The sequence below is a fragment of the Globicephala melas genome, chromosome 2 (genome assembly GCF_963455315.2).
Source record: "Globicephala melas chromosome 2, mGloMel1.2, whole genome shotgun sequence".
Taxonomy (NCBI): Eukaryota; Metazoa; Chordata; class Mammalia; order Artiodactyla; family Delphinidae; genus Globicephala; species Globicephala melas.
Genome location: NC_083315.2, coordinates 69,217,698 through 69,235,286, shown reverse-complemented (window position 1 = coordinate 69,235,286; position 17,589 = coordinate 69,217,698). Strand labels below are relative to the sequence as shown.

Below are 17,589 nucleotides of genomic sequence, written 5' to 3'. Positions count from 1 at the left end.
AAAGCAGATGCACAATGCTGATTTAAGAGACCTGAAAAAACAGAAGCTTGTTTGTTTCTTTGTTTACCTGAGGTTGGGAGGAAGGAGAGCCAAGAATAAGGAGTTTGCACCACAGATTTCTAGAAATATTCAGCAATTGGAAATATCAGTACCTTTGAACACAGGGAATATGGGGTGAAGCTGAAAACAGAAGACTGGCTGAAGGTCTAGAGAAGAAGCAAAGGCTGTGCATTATTATCCCCATCCTACACAGCCCCTCTGCCATTACAGAAAACTGATGTTCACTCTTCGGAGAGTTTCAACCAGAGCAGGGACACTGGGCATAAAGGAAGGCAGGGTGCTGTACCAAGGACCAAGTGAAAATCCATATAACATAGAGAAACTGGCAGGCAGGTAAGAAATTAAAGAGTTCTTCTCTGGGGGAATCTGACAAGTCCTGGAAAGGAGGAAAAATCTCTACCAGTATTCATGGCTTAATGGAAAGGCCCACACATAGTGCTTCCAGTCCAATTTTTATTACCTTTCATTTAAATATGAACAAGATCCGAAGATCACCAAACTTTTTGAGGAAAACCTGAAAAACAAGAGAATGTAGGACAAAACAAACAAAAAAAGGAGTTAGAGGGAAAAAACTACTGAGAGAGCAAAAGACTATTCAGAGAAAAAAATATATAATGAAATATCTTCAGAGATAAAATACTGTATCCCATGAAACAAGGATACTTTTTTTTTATTAAAAATGGTAAAAATGACAATTTCAGTATGTAGCCTAGAAGATGAAGGAAATCCCTTATAATATACAACCAGAAGACAAAGAAATGGGAAATAGGCTAGAAAGATAAGAGGATTAGTCTAGAAGGTCCAAATAGGAGTTCCATTAAGCAAGAACAAGTGGCAAGTATAATTGATAAGAAGATAGAAAATTAATAAGGATATAGAAGATTTGAAAAACATTATCAATCAACTTGATCTATCATTTATAGGCTACCCAACAACTGCAGAGTATACATTTTGAAATATTCTTTTCAGGTGCACATGGGATGTTCTTCAAGATAGACCATATTTTATACCATAAATTAATTCTCAATAAATTTAAAAGAATTGAAATCATATATAGTATGTTTTCTAATCACAATAGAATTATATTAGAAATCAGGAACAAAAAGATAGTTGGAAAATTCCCAGGTATTTGAAAATTTGACAACACTCTTCTAAATAAATCCAGAATCAAAAAAAAAAAAAAAAAAGCCAGGAAAACTAAATGTTTTGACCTGAATGATAATGAAAACATATCAAAACTTGTGGACTGCAACTAAAGTGGGCTATGAGGGAAATTTATACCTTAAATGCTTATATTAGAAAAAAAGATCTAAAACAGGGGTTGGTGAACCTTTTCTGTAAAGGGCCAAATAGTAAACATTTTAGGCTTTGAGGGCCATATAGCCTCTATTACACATACTCAACTCTGTCTGCCTTGAGGCGTGTAATTGGGCATAGGCAATGGGCAAATGAATAAATGTGGCTATATTCCAATAAAACTTTATTTCTGAGCAGTATTTGAATTTCATATAATTTCACATGACAAAATATTATTCTCCTTTTCATTTTTTTCTACCACTAAAAATGTAAAAAACATTCTTAGCTTGTTAAAGATACCTATAAAATATTTCATGGTAGAATGTTTATGACCTTGTGATTAGACATAAAAAGCACAAACAATAAAGGAAAAGCTGGGCTTCCCTGGTGGCGCAGTGGTTGAGAGTCCGCCTGCCGATGCAGGGGACACGGGTTCGTGCCCCGGTCCGGGAAGATCCCACATGCCACGGAGCGGCTAGGCCCATGAGCCATGGCCACTGAGCCTGTGCGTCCAGAGCCTGTGCTCCGCAACGGGAGAGGCCACAACAGTGAGAGGCCCACGTACCGCAAAAAAAAATAAATAAAGGAAAAGCTTAATATATTTGACTTCATTCAATGTAAAACTAACCAAAAATAATTTAGAATTAAGGCAAAAAAAAAAAAACAAAATTAAAAAGTCCATGTCAGGGAATTCCCTGGAGTTCCAGTGGTTAGGACTCTGTGCTCTCACTGCCTAGGGCCAGATTCAATCCCTAGTCGGGGAATTAAGATCCCACAAGCTGTGCGGCGCCTCCAAAAAAAAAAAAGTCCATGTCAGACATTTTATACCATCTTAAATTCCAGGTGCATCAAAGATTAAAATATTAAAAAATCAAACCATAAAAATACTAGAAGAAACCATAAGAAAAAAAACTATTCATAAAGTGATGGAATGGGGAAAGCCTTTTGAAATATGATAAAAATTCTGAAGCCATAAAAGATTGATAAATGTAACAACCTAAAAGTAAGTAATTTCTGCATAGCATTAACCACCGTTGGCAAATGACAAACTGAGGGAAATATCTGATTTGTAGTACAGTCAAAAGGCTTACTGTGGTATATAAACAGTCACAAATAAGAAAAAGACTATAATTCAGTAGAAAAATGAGAAAAGGATATGAACAGACAGTTCATTAGAAGGTAAATACAAATGTCTCATAATGGTATCTTGTAATGAAATGCTATACGAACTCATAATAAGAAACATGACATTAAAACTACATAAAACACCATTTTTCTCCAGTCAGATTGGCAAAACCAGAAAGTTTGAGAATACTATGTTGCCACAGGGAAGGGACAACAGGTGTTCTCATGAACTACTGGTGGGTTTATAAATTAGTACATCCTCTCTGAGGGCAAATTGGCAGTATTTATGAAAAATCCAAATACAAATGCTCTGTGATTAGCAGTTTTACTTACAGGAATTTACCTTACAGATATATTCTGTGATATGTAAGATAAGACATTTGTACTAGGTTATTTATTCAGCGTTATTTGTAACAGCAGAAGAATGAAGCAACCTAAATGTTCATCAACAGGGGACTGGATAAATAAATGTTGGTACGGTTTGAAATCATTCATATGCAGCCATTGAAAAGAATGAAGTAGTTCTATGTTTACTCATGTGGAATGATCCAAAATATATGGTTATGTGGAAAATGTGCAGAACATTGGTGTACATTGCTACCATTTGAGGAAGAATGTATAAACATATTTGCTTATAAATATATAAAATACCTCTGGAGGAGTACATGGATATCCATGGGTGTTTCTGAGTATGGGACCTGCAAAGCTGAAGAACAGTGACAGGAGGGACACTTCATTTTATTTTGGGGTTTGTCTGCATTTTTTTTTTTTTTTGCTACCTTTTAAATTTTGGAGTGTGACTATGGTATCTGTTCAAAACCATTTTTAAATAAAATGAACATGTCAGGAATGTTCACTGTGATGTCATTTAAGAGTGAAAATGTGCAAGAAACATCTAAATTTCCATCAACAGTATGTATAAATTGTGGTCAAATCATGCAATGACATACTTGAGCACCATTAAAATAAATGGGTTAAGCTCTTCATGTCAACATTGATAAATCTCAAATTTGTAATGTTAAGTGAGAAAGGTAAGTTATATACCCAGCATGATCCTATCAATGGCAAGTTTGAAAATATAGTAAACAATGGTTTTCAACTATGATGTTTTATTCTTTAAAAAATAAATCTGTTGCAAGTATAGCACAAAATTTTATAAATCCATTGAGCTGGGTGGTGGGTACATGAGTTTTTGTTTAGTTATCCTTTGTATTTTTTTAGTGTATTTGAAATACTGTGTAATTTTTTAAAAGTTAGGAAAATGTGCCTTAACTGGACCATGGAATCTTTGCAACCATTGCCCATCCTAAGGGGCCCTGTTAGTGTTGTAGGCAGTTCCCGTGGAACTATTCCAGCCTAATGCTGTTAGGCCCACTGGGACCTAGAGCACCCCCTAAACCCTCCTACTGGAGCCAGAATGCTACTCAGATGGAAAATACTCTTCTCAGTGGCCAACAGCATTTCTCTTGTCTATATCTGAGTCTTCTTGTCTTTCAGGGATGTTGGTGGTGAATGTAACATGGAGGAACAAGACTTACGTAGGTACACTTCTTGACTGCACACGACATGACTGGGCACCCCCCAGGTAAGCACTCTACAGCTTTTTAGCTTATGTTAATCTGAACCACCCTCATCAGTGATCCCTTATACCTTTATCCTGTTAGAATTGGACAGCTTTTAAAAGACACCCAGCTTTTAAAGGACAGTTATGTTATAGAAACAAGGGAAGGCATTATATTCATCTGGCATTCAAGAAGAATAAATCAATGGGTAGGAATGGTGAGAAGATCCTATTTAAGCCTTTATCTGGAATGACTGAATTCTGGCTTCTACCTACAGTCACCTTGAGACCAAGGCCAGAATCTGACTACAGGTGAATAAGCATTCATTGATGATGTTTTTTGATAGTAGCTATCTCTCAGAAGTTTAAACTCGAAAACATTTTCAGTTTCATAAACTCCACTAGACAGTCTGGGTTTCACAAGGACCTTTTCAAAGTTGCAGTTGGCCGTAAGACTGATATTTCAGGGAATAGCACTTTACGGCTGGTTCCTAATATTAATTTCCAGTTTGTCAGGGTTAGGGGAACCCAAATCTTGGGGAATAATTTATAGTTAGTATGCAGATAACATTCTAGGAGCTCACCAGTTAATGCAGTTACCATGCTTTCAGAAGTTCCTTTAACAAATCATATTCACTGAAAATGATAGTTACCATATGGACAGTTCTTCTGGAGGCTGCAGCTAAACTGGTTTGAAGATAGCTTTTTTTCTTAATAATATCCTGTTGTGTTTGTCATTTGCCAAGGTTCTGTGACTCTCCCACCAGTGACTTGGAAATGCGCAATGGTCGGGGTAGAGGCAAACGCATGCGTCCCAACAGTAACACACCTGTCAATGAGACAGCCACAGCCTCGGACAGCAAAGGGACCAGCGGTAGCAGCAAAACCCGAGCAGGAGCCAATAGCAAAGGCCGTCGGGGCAGCCAGAATTCTTCGGAACATCGCCCAGCTGCCAGCAGCACCTCTGAGGATGTCAAGGCCAGCCCTTCCTCAGCTACTAAGCGGAAAAACAAACCCCTTTCAGACATGGAGCTGAATTCTAGCTCAGAGGACTCCAAAGGGAGCAAGCGTGTCCGTACTAATTCCATGGGCTCAGCCACTGGCCCCCTCCCTGGGACCAAAGTGGAACCCACTGTTCTAGACAGAAATTGTCCTTCCCCAGTCCTGATTGACTGTCCCCACCCAAACTGCAACAAAAAGTACAAGCACATCAATGGACTTAAGTACCACCAAGCTCATGCCCATACAGATGACGACAGCAAGCCAGAAGCAGATGGAGACAGTGAGTACGGAGAGGAGCCCACCCTACATGCAGACCTCGGGAGCTGCAATGGTGCATCTGTCTCACAAAAAGGTTCCTTGTCCCCTGCCCGCTCCGCTACCCCCAAAGTTCGGCTCATAGAGCCCCATAGCCCTTCTCCTTCAAGCAAATTCAGCACAAAAGGCCTCTGTAAGAAAAAGCTGAGTGGGGAAGGGGACCCAGATCTCGGGGCCTTATCCAATGATGGCTCTGATGATGGACCCTCAGTAATGGATGAAACAAGCAATGACGCCTTTGAGTCTTTGGAAAGGAAGTGTATGGAAAAAGAAAAATGTAAAAAGCCCTCTAGTTTGAAACCTGAAAAGATTCCTTCCAAAAGTTTAAAGTCAGCCCGGCCCATTGCCCCTGCCATCCCCCCACAGCAGATTTACACCTTCCAGACAGCCACCTTCACAGCAGCAAGCCCAGGCTCCTCCTCAGGCTTGACCACCACAGTGGTCCAGGCCATGCCCAACAGCCCCCAGCTGAAGCCCATTCAGCCCAAGCCCACTGTGATGGGAGAACCTTTCACAGTCAACCCTGCCTTGACTCCAGCCAAGGACAAGAAAAAGAAAGACAAAAAAAAGAAGGAATCTTCAAAGGAACTTGAAAGTCCTCTGACCCCTGGGAAGGTGTGTCGAGCAGAAGAAGGCAAAAGCCCATTCAGGGAATCATCAGGAGATGGGATGAAGATGGAGGTGCTCCTAAATGGCTCCTCAGACCCCCACCAGAGCCGACTGGCTAGCATCAAGGCGGAAGCTGACAAGATCTACAGCTTCACGGACAATGCTCCCAGCCCTTCAATTGGAGGCTGTAGCCGCCTAGATAGCACTACCCCTACCCAGCCCATGACCCCCTTACATGTAGTGACCCAGAATGGGGCTGAAGCCAGCTCAGTCAAAACCAACAGCCCTGCATACTCCGACATCTCTGATGCGGGGGAGGATGGGGAGGGCAAAGTGGAAAGCGTCAAATCAAAGGACCCTGAACAGTTGGCTAAGGACGGGGCCAAGAAAACCCTTTTCCCCCCTCAGCCACAGAGCAAAGACTCACCATATTACCAAGGCTTTGAGAGTTACTACTCTCCAAGTTACACACAATCCAGCCCAGGGGCTCTGAACCCCAGCAGCCAGGCAGGAGTGGAGAGCCAGGCCCTGAAGACAAAAAAGGATGAGGAGCCTGAGAGCATAGAGGGAAAAGTGAAGAACGATGCCTGTGAGGAAAAGAAACCAGAGCTGAGCAGTTCCAGTCAGCAGCCCTCCGTCATCCAGCAACGTCCCAACATGTACATGCAGTCCCTGTACTACAACCAGTATGCCTATGTGCCCCCCTACGGCTACAGCGACCAGAGCTACCACACCCACCTCCTGAGCACTAACACAGCCTACCGGCAGCAGTATGAAGAACAGCAGAAACGGCAGAGCTTGGAGCAGCAGCAGCGGGGACTGGATAAGAAGGCAGAGATGGGCCTGAAGGAGCGGGAGGCAGCACTCAAGGAAGAATGGAAGCAAAAGCCGTCAGTTCCACCAAGTCTCACCAAGGCCCCCAGCCTGACAGACCTGGTGAAGTCAGGACCCGGGAAGGCCAAGGAGCAAGGGGCTGACCCTGCCAAATCAGTCATTATTCCCAAGTTGGATGACTCTTCCAAGCTCCCCAGCCAGGCCCCAGAAGGACTTAAAGTAAAGCTGAGTGAGGCCAGCCACCTAGGCAAGGAGGCCTCTGAGGCGAAGACAGGTGCCGAGTGTGGCCGACAGGCAGAGGTGGATCCAATACTCTGGTACCGACAGGTAACTGTTCTGGAAGGAAATAGAAATACCGTTTGATAGTTTTTCTGTCTTACAAATCAGGGCTGTCCTTTTGTAGGGAATCAACAGAATACAGATTTGCAGAATAAATCTATAATTTTACGGATTCTTTACTTTGGTAAATCATTTTAACTTTTTTTGTTTGTTTCTTATTTATCTTTGGCTGCGTTGGGTCTTCGTTGCTGTACGCAGGCTTTCTCTAGTTGCATCGAGCGGGGTCTACTCTTCGTTGCAGTGCGCGGGCTTCTCATTGCGGTCGCTTCTCTTGTTGCGGAGCACGGGCTCTAGGTGCGCGGGCTTCAGTAGTTGTGGCGCGTGGGCTGTAGAGCGCAGGCTCAGTAGTTGTGGCGCACGGGCTTAGTTGCTTCATGGCATGTGGGATCTTCCCGGACCAGGGCTCAAACCTGTGTCCTCTGTGTTGGCAGGCAGAGTCTTAACCACTGTGCCACCAGGGAAGCCCTAACATTTTTTTTAAAAAAAGCACTTTTTACACCAGTAAAAGGTATTTTTCGCATTTGACAAGAGAGGCCCAGGCAAGTTAGCTTGATTTGTCTGGAATTACTTGAGGCTTAACTGGCAGAGCCAGAACTGGAACCCAGGTATCTAGTGACTCCTAGTTCAGGTTTCTTCCACTGTGTGGTTCCTATGGAATGAGTTAATGGTGGTCTCTCCATTTTTTAAAGTAGGCCAGAAGTACACAACTCACAGTGAGTTACTCTCAAAAAGGTTTTCTAGGCAGAGTTAGAACTAAGAACTTGGTCTTACATTTTGCTCTGTTCCTCAGACTTAGAAAGTCTCCCCTTCCCTCTTTGTGCCACAGTTAGACCACCCTCCTCTGAGCGGGGCAGCACCTGTAGCTCTCTGCCCCTGAGTTTGCTCTGAAGAAGGGAAACCACCTAAATATCCTTGGAAAGGGAACGGCTTCTTCTAGTCAAGGAGTCCTTTCCCCAGAATGCTTGTTCTCGCCTAGAGAAGACCCACTGGTGGATTTTCCCTTTCTTTCACCACATCTTATTTCCTTTTATGGGGGGAGGAGACAGGCATTTAAGCAGGAGGGAGCAGAGGTGATTTTAAACAAAGGTCAGTAGAGGCCAAGATCCTGCTGTGCCCCAGATGTCTAGTATTATCTGCTCTGGTGTTTCTACGGGGACATTGGGCTTGAAATCTGTAAAACGCTCAGAGCTCATTCTGTGATTGTTGTAGGAAGCAGAGCCCCGGATGTGGACATATGTTTATCCTGCTAAGTACTCAGACATCAAGTCAGAGGATGAGCGGTGGAAGGAGGAGCGGGACCGCAAACTGAAGGAGGAAAGGAGTCGGAGTAAGGACTCTGTGCCCAAGGAGGACGGGAAGGAAAGCACAAGTAGTGACTGCAAGCTGCCCACGTCTGAGGAATCCCGCCTCGGGAGCAAGGAGCCCCGACCAGGTGTCCACGTGCCTGTGTCCTCTCCCCTCACCCAGCACCAGTCCTACATCCCCTACATGCACGGCTACTCCTACAGCCAGTCCTATGACCCCAACCACCCCAGCTACCGGGGTATGCCTGCCGTGATGATGCAGAACTACCCAGGTACGGCACCGAATTCCAGCTGCTGTTCCATTCAGTGGGAAGGTAAATGAGGCACAGATTTCGAATCCAGAGTTTTCTTGCTCAGCTCTAAGTCTTACTGAGGCTCAGGTAGATGACAGCTCTGATTTGAATGTGGCCTTCTGTGAAGTGGGCACTAATCCTGAGCTCCTTGAATGACCCCTACTTACAGTCTGTGGGACCACTTCTCCCTCCCTTGCACCAGCTAGAGGGTTGACTCTACAGTCAATTTTTATGGATAACTAAAGGCAAAACCCCCTCTCTACCAGAGCCGTCTTCCCTCAGCTGGGATTTTCTAAACATATACTCTAGGGACTCCCCTGGTGGTCCCAGCCGGTACAGGTTCAATCCTTGGTCAGGGAACTAAGATCCCACATGCCTCGGGGCATGGCCAGAAAAACAAACAAACAAAAACACTGACTCTACATTTTGCAATGTGCTAGGCACTGTGGGGAATACAAAAGAAATAGCGGAAGACTAGCTCAATCCCCTCAAGGAGCTTACAACTTAATTGGAGCAGGAGAGAACCGGTGGAACAAATAAAATTCAACCCAGGAGAGTGCATGTATTCATTTGCAAAATTGTGTTTAGCTGTAAGGTCAGGAGGCAGTTGGTGAGGGGAAGAGCAGTTTGAAGTCATACTGGGGGTAAGTCCAGCTAGAAAGATTCAGTCTGGGAAAGATAAACTCTTTATACTGCCATCCATGAGTTCTTGGGGAGGGAGGCACAAGGTAGGAGTTAAAGTGTTTTTTAACTTGTTAGAAGAAAAGGCTCACTTTACTCACTGATCTCTGTTGCCTGAAGAGCCATGTGGGATGCTTCTGGGGTGGAAGACTCTTTCACTTCTTGGAGCTCCCACATCCCTATAGGAGAGCAGCTGAAATAGGCTTGATATTGACATTATAAGGCAAATACTAAGTAGGACACTTAAGCTTTTCAAACTGAGATAGGAAATTGTCTCATCCTGTAGTATTCCCTTCTCCTGTTACCCCAGTCCTTCTATATAAAAACAGTTGTTCTATTTGATGAGTACCTGCTCTGTGCCAGGCACTGGACTAGGTGATTTATGTACATTATCTTATTTAATCTTCTCTGTCATCCTATGAAATAAGTATTGGTATCTTCATTTTGATGGTCAAGAAACTGAAGCTCAGAAGGTTAATTTGAGCTAATTAATTTGTTAATTTTGTTCAGGGTTACCTAACTGGTAAGTAGAGGAAGGATTTGAGCCCAAGGACATCTCCATATCCAATATCTTTCAAATCCTATGACTGTATCACCTCTCCAAGATGAATCTGAGATTGGGGCTCTAAGGAAGTTGGTTCCCCAGAAACTGAGGGCCATGTTCCTAATATCCCTTAGCTGTTTGCCTCTAGAGCTCAGTAAAGGAAGTACACACTGAGTCTCAGCCCGAAGACACTGCAGTAGAAAATATCTCAGCCTGAGCCTCACCAGGCTCACTGAAGCAGAGTTTCTTCTCCCTCTCCCATTTCTTTGACTGCTTTATTTCTCTTCCCCAGGTTCCTACCTGCCTTCCAGCTACTCTTTCTCCCCGTATGGCAGCAAGGTCTCAGGGGGTGAAGATGCTGACAAGGCACGAGCCAGCCCCAGTGTCAGTTGTAAATCCAGCTCAGAGTCCAAAGCCCTGGACCTCTTGCAGCAGCATGCCAGTCATTACAAGAGCAAGTCTCCCACGGTGAGGGAAGTGCAGTGACACTGACTGTTGTCAGGGACAAATAAGGCCAGATCCAGGGTCTGGGAGAGGATGGACTAGTTCAAGTCCTACCTAACCACAGTGTGGTTTGGCTGACTTGACAATAGCTCTGCCAGGCACCTCCTTGATTCTTAGGTGACCTGCATCTTTAAGGAGCTGTAATGTGGGCTCTGGGCATCTTGCTTTCATGTATGTGTCTCACAGTAGAGCTTTTGTGTCTGCTTTCCTTTCCAGATAAGTGATAAAACTTCTCAGGAGAGAGATCGGGGAGGCTGTGGGGCGGTTGGGGGTGGTGGCAGCTGTAGCAGCGTCGGGGGAGCAGGCGGGGGTGAAAGGAGTGTTGACCGGCCCCGAACCTCCCCTTCTCAGCGCCTGATGTCCACACACCACCACCACCACCACTTGGGGTACTCACTGCTCCCAGCACAGTACAACTTACCCTATGCAGCAGGTAAGCCTCACTTCCCCACTTCCTATCCTTTCTAGTCCATCCCAGTAGCACTGCCCATAGCAGGGGGCCCCTGGCAAGAACCCCCCCCCCCTTTTTTTCCCTTGAGCGTCTCATCTGTCCATAGTCCTAGCCTCCTGCAGACAATCAGTAAAATCATGACATTTGTTTCATCCCTTGGAGCTTGGGGATTCTCAAACTCCTCCGGAAAATTGGCTTTGATATTCAGAAGAATAAGGAGCAGGTGTTCCCACAGCCAAAGAGTAACAAGCAACTGAAAAACAGAGCCTGACTATCTATCCCGAGCCGCTGTATCTATCCAAGTATCAGATTTTCTTCTGTCAGCACCCCAGAACTCAGTGGAGCTAGGAATTTAAGGAGAAGCTCTTCCCAATACCCACTCAGCTGGCAAAAAGGGAGAGTGCTTAAGGGGAGGGTCTGGGAGTCCCACACTAACACATCCTCCTTCTCACTCAGGGCTTTCTTCTACAGCCATTGTTGCCAGCCAGCAAGGCTCCACTCCTTCACTCTACCCACCCCCCCGGAGGTGAGAATGGTAAGTAACTTTTTAATTTGGGGCAACACCTAGAGAGCAGGGATAGGTGATACCTGGATCACAGAATCCCTGCAGAGCCACAGTGAAGGATAGCTCTGTGGGCTGTGGTCTGGAAATGGCGGAACCCTGGGCAAGCCTCTTGTATAAGTCTCCCATGAAGCCATCTGCCTCTGAGAGGAGCTGTGGAACACGTCTTCCCTAGCGACCAGGACTGGCCTCCTCTGCAGTTCATTTTCTTGGAGCACCACCCTGTGGTTCTTTTTACCAGCGGGCTGAATGCCTGGTTATCTGTCCATGTTTCCCTTGCAGAAAGAACACCAAGTGCCCGGATAAAGTCAGCTTCACGGGCCCAGACTGGCTCACCCAAGGAGGTGCTGGAGGTGCCATTTAGACATCAGTTAAATGGTATTGATCATCCTGTTTGCCGCTCCCACCATGACTGAAGGCAGACCCTTGGTTATCTCGCCTCCACCAGACCCCCGGACTCCCTGACCCTCCCTCTTCCTCAGGAGCTGGAGAGCCGGTACTTAGCAAAAATATTTATTCTCTTGGCCACAGTAGTGACTCTTGTGGCCTCTGTGGAGGTGAAGCCACGGGGAGCAACCAGGGGAACAGGGCCTCAGCCCAGAGAAGTCACTGGTCTGTTCCCCAAGCCCCTGGTCAGCTGCCGGAGCAGTACCAAGCCCCCCAGGGAGGGACCCCCGAGCACTGGGTAAGGTCTGAAGACAGCACAGCAGCCATACCCCTCTCACCATCATTACCACCATCACCAGACCCTGCATCTCCCCAGTGGTTTGGGCCCTGGGAACTGGCAGCACATGGAGGGATTAGAATCTCAGGAAAGAAATTGGGGGCTGTTTTCTCTGCAGTTGTGAAAACAAGGTCTTCAAACATGAAGACTTCTCCCGTCTCACATGAGCACATGTAAACGCTCAGAGCCCAGCCTGGAAAGGGAGACCAAGGCATTTGCCCCACCATGGCCTTGGGCTGCCTGTCAGGCAGAGGGCCAGGGGTCCCAACACCAGCACAGAGCTCCCCAGGGATTCCGGGCGAGAGCTTTAGCTGGAGCACGAATTGGAGTCTGTGAACTAGAAGCTGCAACCCCACTAAGCCCTGCTGCTGCTTAGCCCCCACTCCTTGCCCTTTTCTCACCTCCCTCCCGACCCCTTGGTGCCTTTCCCAGGGGGATCCCCACACTGATCTCTCCTCTTCTTTTCCACTGCTTGGCTCTTAAGGCTCAGGCAGGTAAAATAGTCTCCCCCAGCATGGGGAGCTTTGGAATCTGCCAGGTCACCTGAGCGCAAGCCAGGAGGCAGGCCCTGGGAGCACCCAGCCCTTCTAGGAGATGTCCTGTCCAAGCAGCCATCTGAGTATCCTCCTCATCTAGGGCCACAAGTCTATACAGCCCAATTTCTCTGTACACAACTACAAGACTTTATGTAGCTCAACCTGTAACCCCATGTGTGCCAATATAAGCCGTGTTTTTTTGTAACACACTTTTTTGTTTTAGGGGCTACTGACCATGGGAGATTACCTATTCCTTAGACCCTGGGATAACACATGCGAGCCATTACTCCTTGGAGCCACAGAGTGTAGTCAGTGGAGCTGTGCTCTGAGGCAGAGACATTTCTCTGCTCTCCTTAGAAATGCAGTCCCAGTCCAGGCTCTACGCTGTGTCACTGGGAAAGTGACAGTGATTTGGTAGCTTTATTGGAGTCACTTCTTCCCCAAGGTGTGGGGAGCTTTAGCTCTTAGTTTTTGACGTATCATCCCTTTGTCTTCTTCCTCTCCTGTCTTTCGTTGACCTTGTGGATTGAGAGAGAGTTGAAGACTGACAGACACCAACCTAGGTTAGAGATGGGTGTTTGTGACCAGAGTGCCAAAAATGACCATTTAAGAGAAGGGACTTGGCTCTGACAGTTTGGGGCATGGAGATGAAAGACAGTAAGCACAATGCCCAGTGGAAGCTGCGTTCCAAGATCCCCAGAGCCCTGTTCTAGAGAGGCTTAGGGTCTTTTGCCCAAGAGGAGCCCCTCTGACCTATAGACCTTTCCTCTAGGTTTCCATGTCCTTGTTTTTGTTCAAGTTGGGTTCTGAGCCCTCCCCAAAACCCCACTGATGTAGACCTCTTAACAGGCCCCAGGCAGCCTCCCTTCCCCATTCAGTCCTTCTGCCTCCTGATGCCCCAGCAGGCAGTGCTCTGAGCAGTGACTTCCCTTTTACCCATGGAGGTCGTTGGTGTGGACACCTTAATCCCACCTGAATTTCAGCCTGATTTTGCCCTCCCAGACTCTGTCGGGTGGAGCCAAGGCCCATCTCTGTTCCTGTTTGTTTTTAAATATTGTTGTGTGTTTTGTATCTGGCGCTGGCTTTTACAGCGTGCTCTGTACATATTGTGAAGAAACGGTTTGGAGTCATTTTCTTTCCTGTTGGGCAGGCATGGCCCCTTTCCACTTTGTTCTGTAACAGAGAAGAAGAGCTTCTGTATTAGCAGGGCATCCTTGGGTTCTGCAGAAGGGAACAGTTTTTTCTTTTTTTTCCTTGAAAAACATTTGGCTCTTTGATCCTTATATCCAAGTCTCCCTTGAAAGGCAGGAGCTGAGCTGCCCAGAAGAGCAGGTAAAAGGAGCAGTGGCAGAATGCCACTGCCTTCGCCTGATCCCTGATCCTCCTGGTCCCCGATCCTTGCCAGGTCCAGTCTTCCCTCCCTGAAGTAACACAGAACAGCAGCACTGATGGATGAAATAGAGACCCTTAACGAGTACTGAGTGAAGGGTTTGCTGTCCGCCCCTAACCTCTCTCCGTGGGGAGAAAGAACACAGAGGGGGAAACTGTGGCACCCATGACCTGGTCATAGGGATGAGGCACTCAAGGATTCCCACCCACCTTACCCCAGCAAAGGCTGGAAGTGTTGGCTGCTAAGGGCCGAGACCACCAGGCCAAGGCTCTCTCTGAGCTACCCCTGCCCAGTTCTTTTGACAGACGTTGCTCCTCCAGGCCCCACAGAGAAGCTGGAGGGAAGAAGCCTTGTCTCCAGGTAGGACAGCCATGGCCTGGAGAGCTGCTCTTTAGGATTCACATCTGCTTCTTCCTCATTTAAGCTGTGCCAGTTCCCCTCATCCCCTTTCCCTGCCTGTACATGTATGTATACATGTGTATTTCCTTCTCTTACCTCACCCTCTCCACACATCTCAAGGTCAAAGGACCACATGCAGAAGGGTTAAGACGGCACCCCATGAAGTGAAATGATGCTTCTTGAACCTCTTCTCTCCAGGCTCCAAGGTGGGGGTGGAAGGGCTTGGTCTCGGGAGTGGGAGGGTAAGACTACAGAAGGGCTAGAGTGTTACTGTATACGGGCTTTGAGGTCACCCACGCCACTTATTATCCCATGTACCCTACCACCATCTCAGTGTCTACTCTGATGCCCCCAAGATTCAACTGGGCAGCTAGCTGGCCCCATAATTCTGGGCCTTTGTTATCTGTTTTATTATTAGGGCATCCCAGGAAGCTTTCCGATGATCCTCTGCCATGGGCCCCTCCTGGGATCAAGCCCCTCCCAGGCCCCGTCCCCAGCCCCTCCTGCCCCAGCCCACCCGCTTGCCTTGGTGCTCAGCCCCCCCATTGGGAGCAGGTTGGGGCGAGCTGGAGGCCCGGGCTGGAGGGGCAGTGTTGCTGTTCATAGCTTTTGTTCCACTGGCATTGCTCTGTTGGATTTAATTTTAGTCTTCCTGATTCTTCCCTTCTGTAAAGTGTACATTACCAAGTTCCTTGTTTTTTTATATATATATATATAAATATATATATATACATACAAACTGTACTCTTTTTGCCTTTGTACATTCAGGCAAGAAGAGAAAATAAATCTTTTTAAGAGACAATCACAAACCTGTGAGGGCTGCTGGTTATTTCTCCTGGAGTTTGCTGCTGAGCTGCCTCCTCTTTCCTCCTCACTTTTCTCCCTCAGCTTTCCTGATCTTCCTGGTCCTGCTCCATATGCATCCTCAGCTCCACCTTCCCTGGCTGATGGCAAGCTGTTGAATCAGTGTCCAGACTACCTGCCCTGCAGCTCTTTCCTGCCCAGCAGTATTTTCCAGCTTGGCCGCGGGCTTGCCCAGGAGCTTTATCCTGTGCCCTGGCCTCTCCTGTCTTCTCCCATAGATCCCATTCACCAAAGTGGCTTTGGACCCCTGGGTACTCTGGGACCTGTCTCCCAGAGGCCCTGGCTTTGGACACTCACCTGTGAAACTATGCAGCTGGGAGCTCTCTGCCTAAGAGTTTGCACTACTTCTTAAACCTGCCTGGGCATTAGATCAGATGGTTTTTAGGACTGAGTGGGAAACTAGCCTCTAACAGTCCCCCAGATGCCAGCCTCCAGAGTTGCTCTGATCCACAGCCCAGAGAATCATTCCTGGCCGCTGAACTCCTGTGGCTACCCCATCAGAACAAGGGCTAAGGGCTTATGGGTCAAGAGCATTTGATCAAATTTCAAAGGGTGGTACATTCGGAAACACAGCCCAACCAAAACCATTGTTCCACCTCTTGAACTTTCTCCTTTTCCTCTGACTTCCTCCTCCCCCCTTTTTTTCCCCCTATCTCTCTACTTCCTTTTCTTAATTGGCTTTGGACTTGACGTATATTTTTAAATTATTATTTGTTGTATTTATTGAATAAAGTTTTTAATGTCCCTGTTCTTAAATTTAGACTTAGTTTGCCTTTCACATACCTCCCCTATCCTACTCCACCCTCCCACTCCCAAAATATTTCCCCTTCTAAGTTGCTTTTTTAATTGCAGATTTTGGGTACCATACTTCTTTCCTGACAGTGGTCTTACCCTAGCAGAAGTTTTTTCTTTTTGAAAGAGAAATCTTAGCTGAGTGCCTGGGTTTCCAATTCAGCCTTTCTAACTCTGGCTGTGTTAAAGAGGAGCCACCAGCAGATGGCAGCAAAGTCTCAGGCACGTTTGCTGTCCACTCGCTAGCTTTGCAGATGAGAACTGTTTTTCTTGGTTCCTTATCCCTCCCTGCCTTATAGATTCCTTGGGTTTGAATTTAACATCAGAATCCTAAAGTGCCTACATTAACTTGGCCATTGTCAGCATTCATGTGGACCTCTGTTGTAAATATCTCACTGTAATGACCACTTTTCAGTCACGGACTTTATAATACCTCTAAGGATTATGTGCTCAGTGGAAGACATCTTCAAAGCCCTTCATATTTCAGTTGAATCATCTCTAGGCCCAAAGTTTTTGTTTTTTTTTTTTGGCCGCAATGCACGGCATGTGGGATCAGATCTCCGACCAGACATCGAACCTGTGCTGCCTGCAGTGGAAGCATGGATTGATTCCTAACCACTGGACCGTCAGGGACGTCCCCAGGCCCAGACTTTCTACTAATACCGTGTGGGGTAGAGGTGCTGAACTCCTTTTCATGAGTATTAGGTAGAGTCCAAGATTAATGACCTGTCCAGGGTGAAAACACAGGTAAGCTCCACACAGAACAATGTGAAAATAGGCCAAAGACTCAGAGGATGTAAAGACAGCCACAGCTCAAAAGTAAGTAAACAGTTCTAAAGCTGTAGGAGGTGGAAAAACATGCCCAGCACTTCATTTGGGAAAACAGAAAAGCAAAAGGGAAAAACAATACTGGCGAGAAATTAAAAAACAAAACATAGGTGAAGAGGATTCTAGCCCCCTCCAATGCCACTGAGAGCTTATCCATCAGGCTGGTGGTACAGGGGAAGGGCAGCCATGCCTTACGGCACTGGGCTCCAAAAGGAGAAAACTACCTTCCTAGGGAAGGTGTGTTCCGCTTCCTTCAGACACCCCCAGGAATGGGAATGTCGGGCAGCTGCACGTGAAAGCCAAAACCCAGTTTCAGGACCCAGCCTTCTACACAAAAACTAAGAAGGGCTTGGATCCTGGTATGTATAACCCCTATTCTGGATGAAGCTCTGTGTACATACCTGTCTCTAGGGGGCTCCAGCATTCTGTCCCAGACTCCTAGCAACCCCGAGTTTTGCGTTGTAAGGTGGCCCCAGAGACCTCAGCCGTTCATCTGTCCTGATGCACTGCTGCTTTTTTCCTGAGAAGCATGTATCACACCCCTGCTGGGCTGGGCTCTAGACTCAAAAGACAGCA

General features: G+C 46.4%; 1 protein-coding gene across 7 annotated transcripts in view; it reads left to right on the top strand.

Annotated features, from left to right (window-relative positions):
- The window catches only part of ZNF609 (zinc finger protein 609), a 234,542-nt gene extending 218,386 nt beyond the window's left edge, over positions 1–16,156 (top strand). For 4 of the 7 annotated variants that reach the window (XM_060294138.2, XM_060294137.2, XM_030878986.3 and 1 more), the window contains 7 exons: positions 3,979–4,066; positions 4,789–7,129; positions 8,351–8,759; positions 10,256–10,431; positions 10,684–10,900; positions 11,375–11,453; positions 11,763–16,155. In XM_060294138.2, the coding sequence (XP_060150121.1) occupies positions 3,979–4,066; positions 4,789–7,129; positions 8,351–8,759; positions 10,256–10,431; positions 10,684–10,900; positions 11,375–11,448 (3,305 nt within the window). In that variant the 3' untranslated portion in view covers positions 11,449–11,453; positions 11,763–16,155. Of the gene's footprint in view, positions 1–3,978; positions 4,067–4,788; positions 7,130–8,350; positions 8,760–10,255; positions 10,432–10,683; positions 10,901–11,374; positions 11,454–11,762 lie in introns of all 7 variants that reach the window. The other 3 variants (XM_060294140.2, XM_070044899.1, XM_070044898.1) reach the window with 3 other exon arrangements.
- The last annotated feature ends 1,433 nt before the right edge of the window (positions 16,157–17,589 follow it).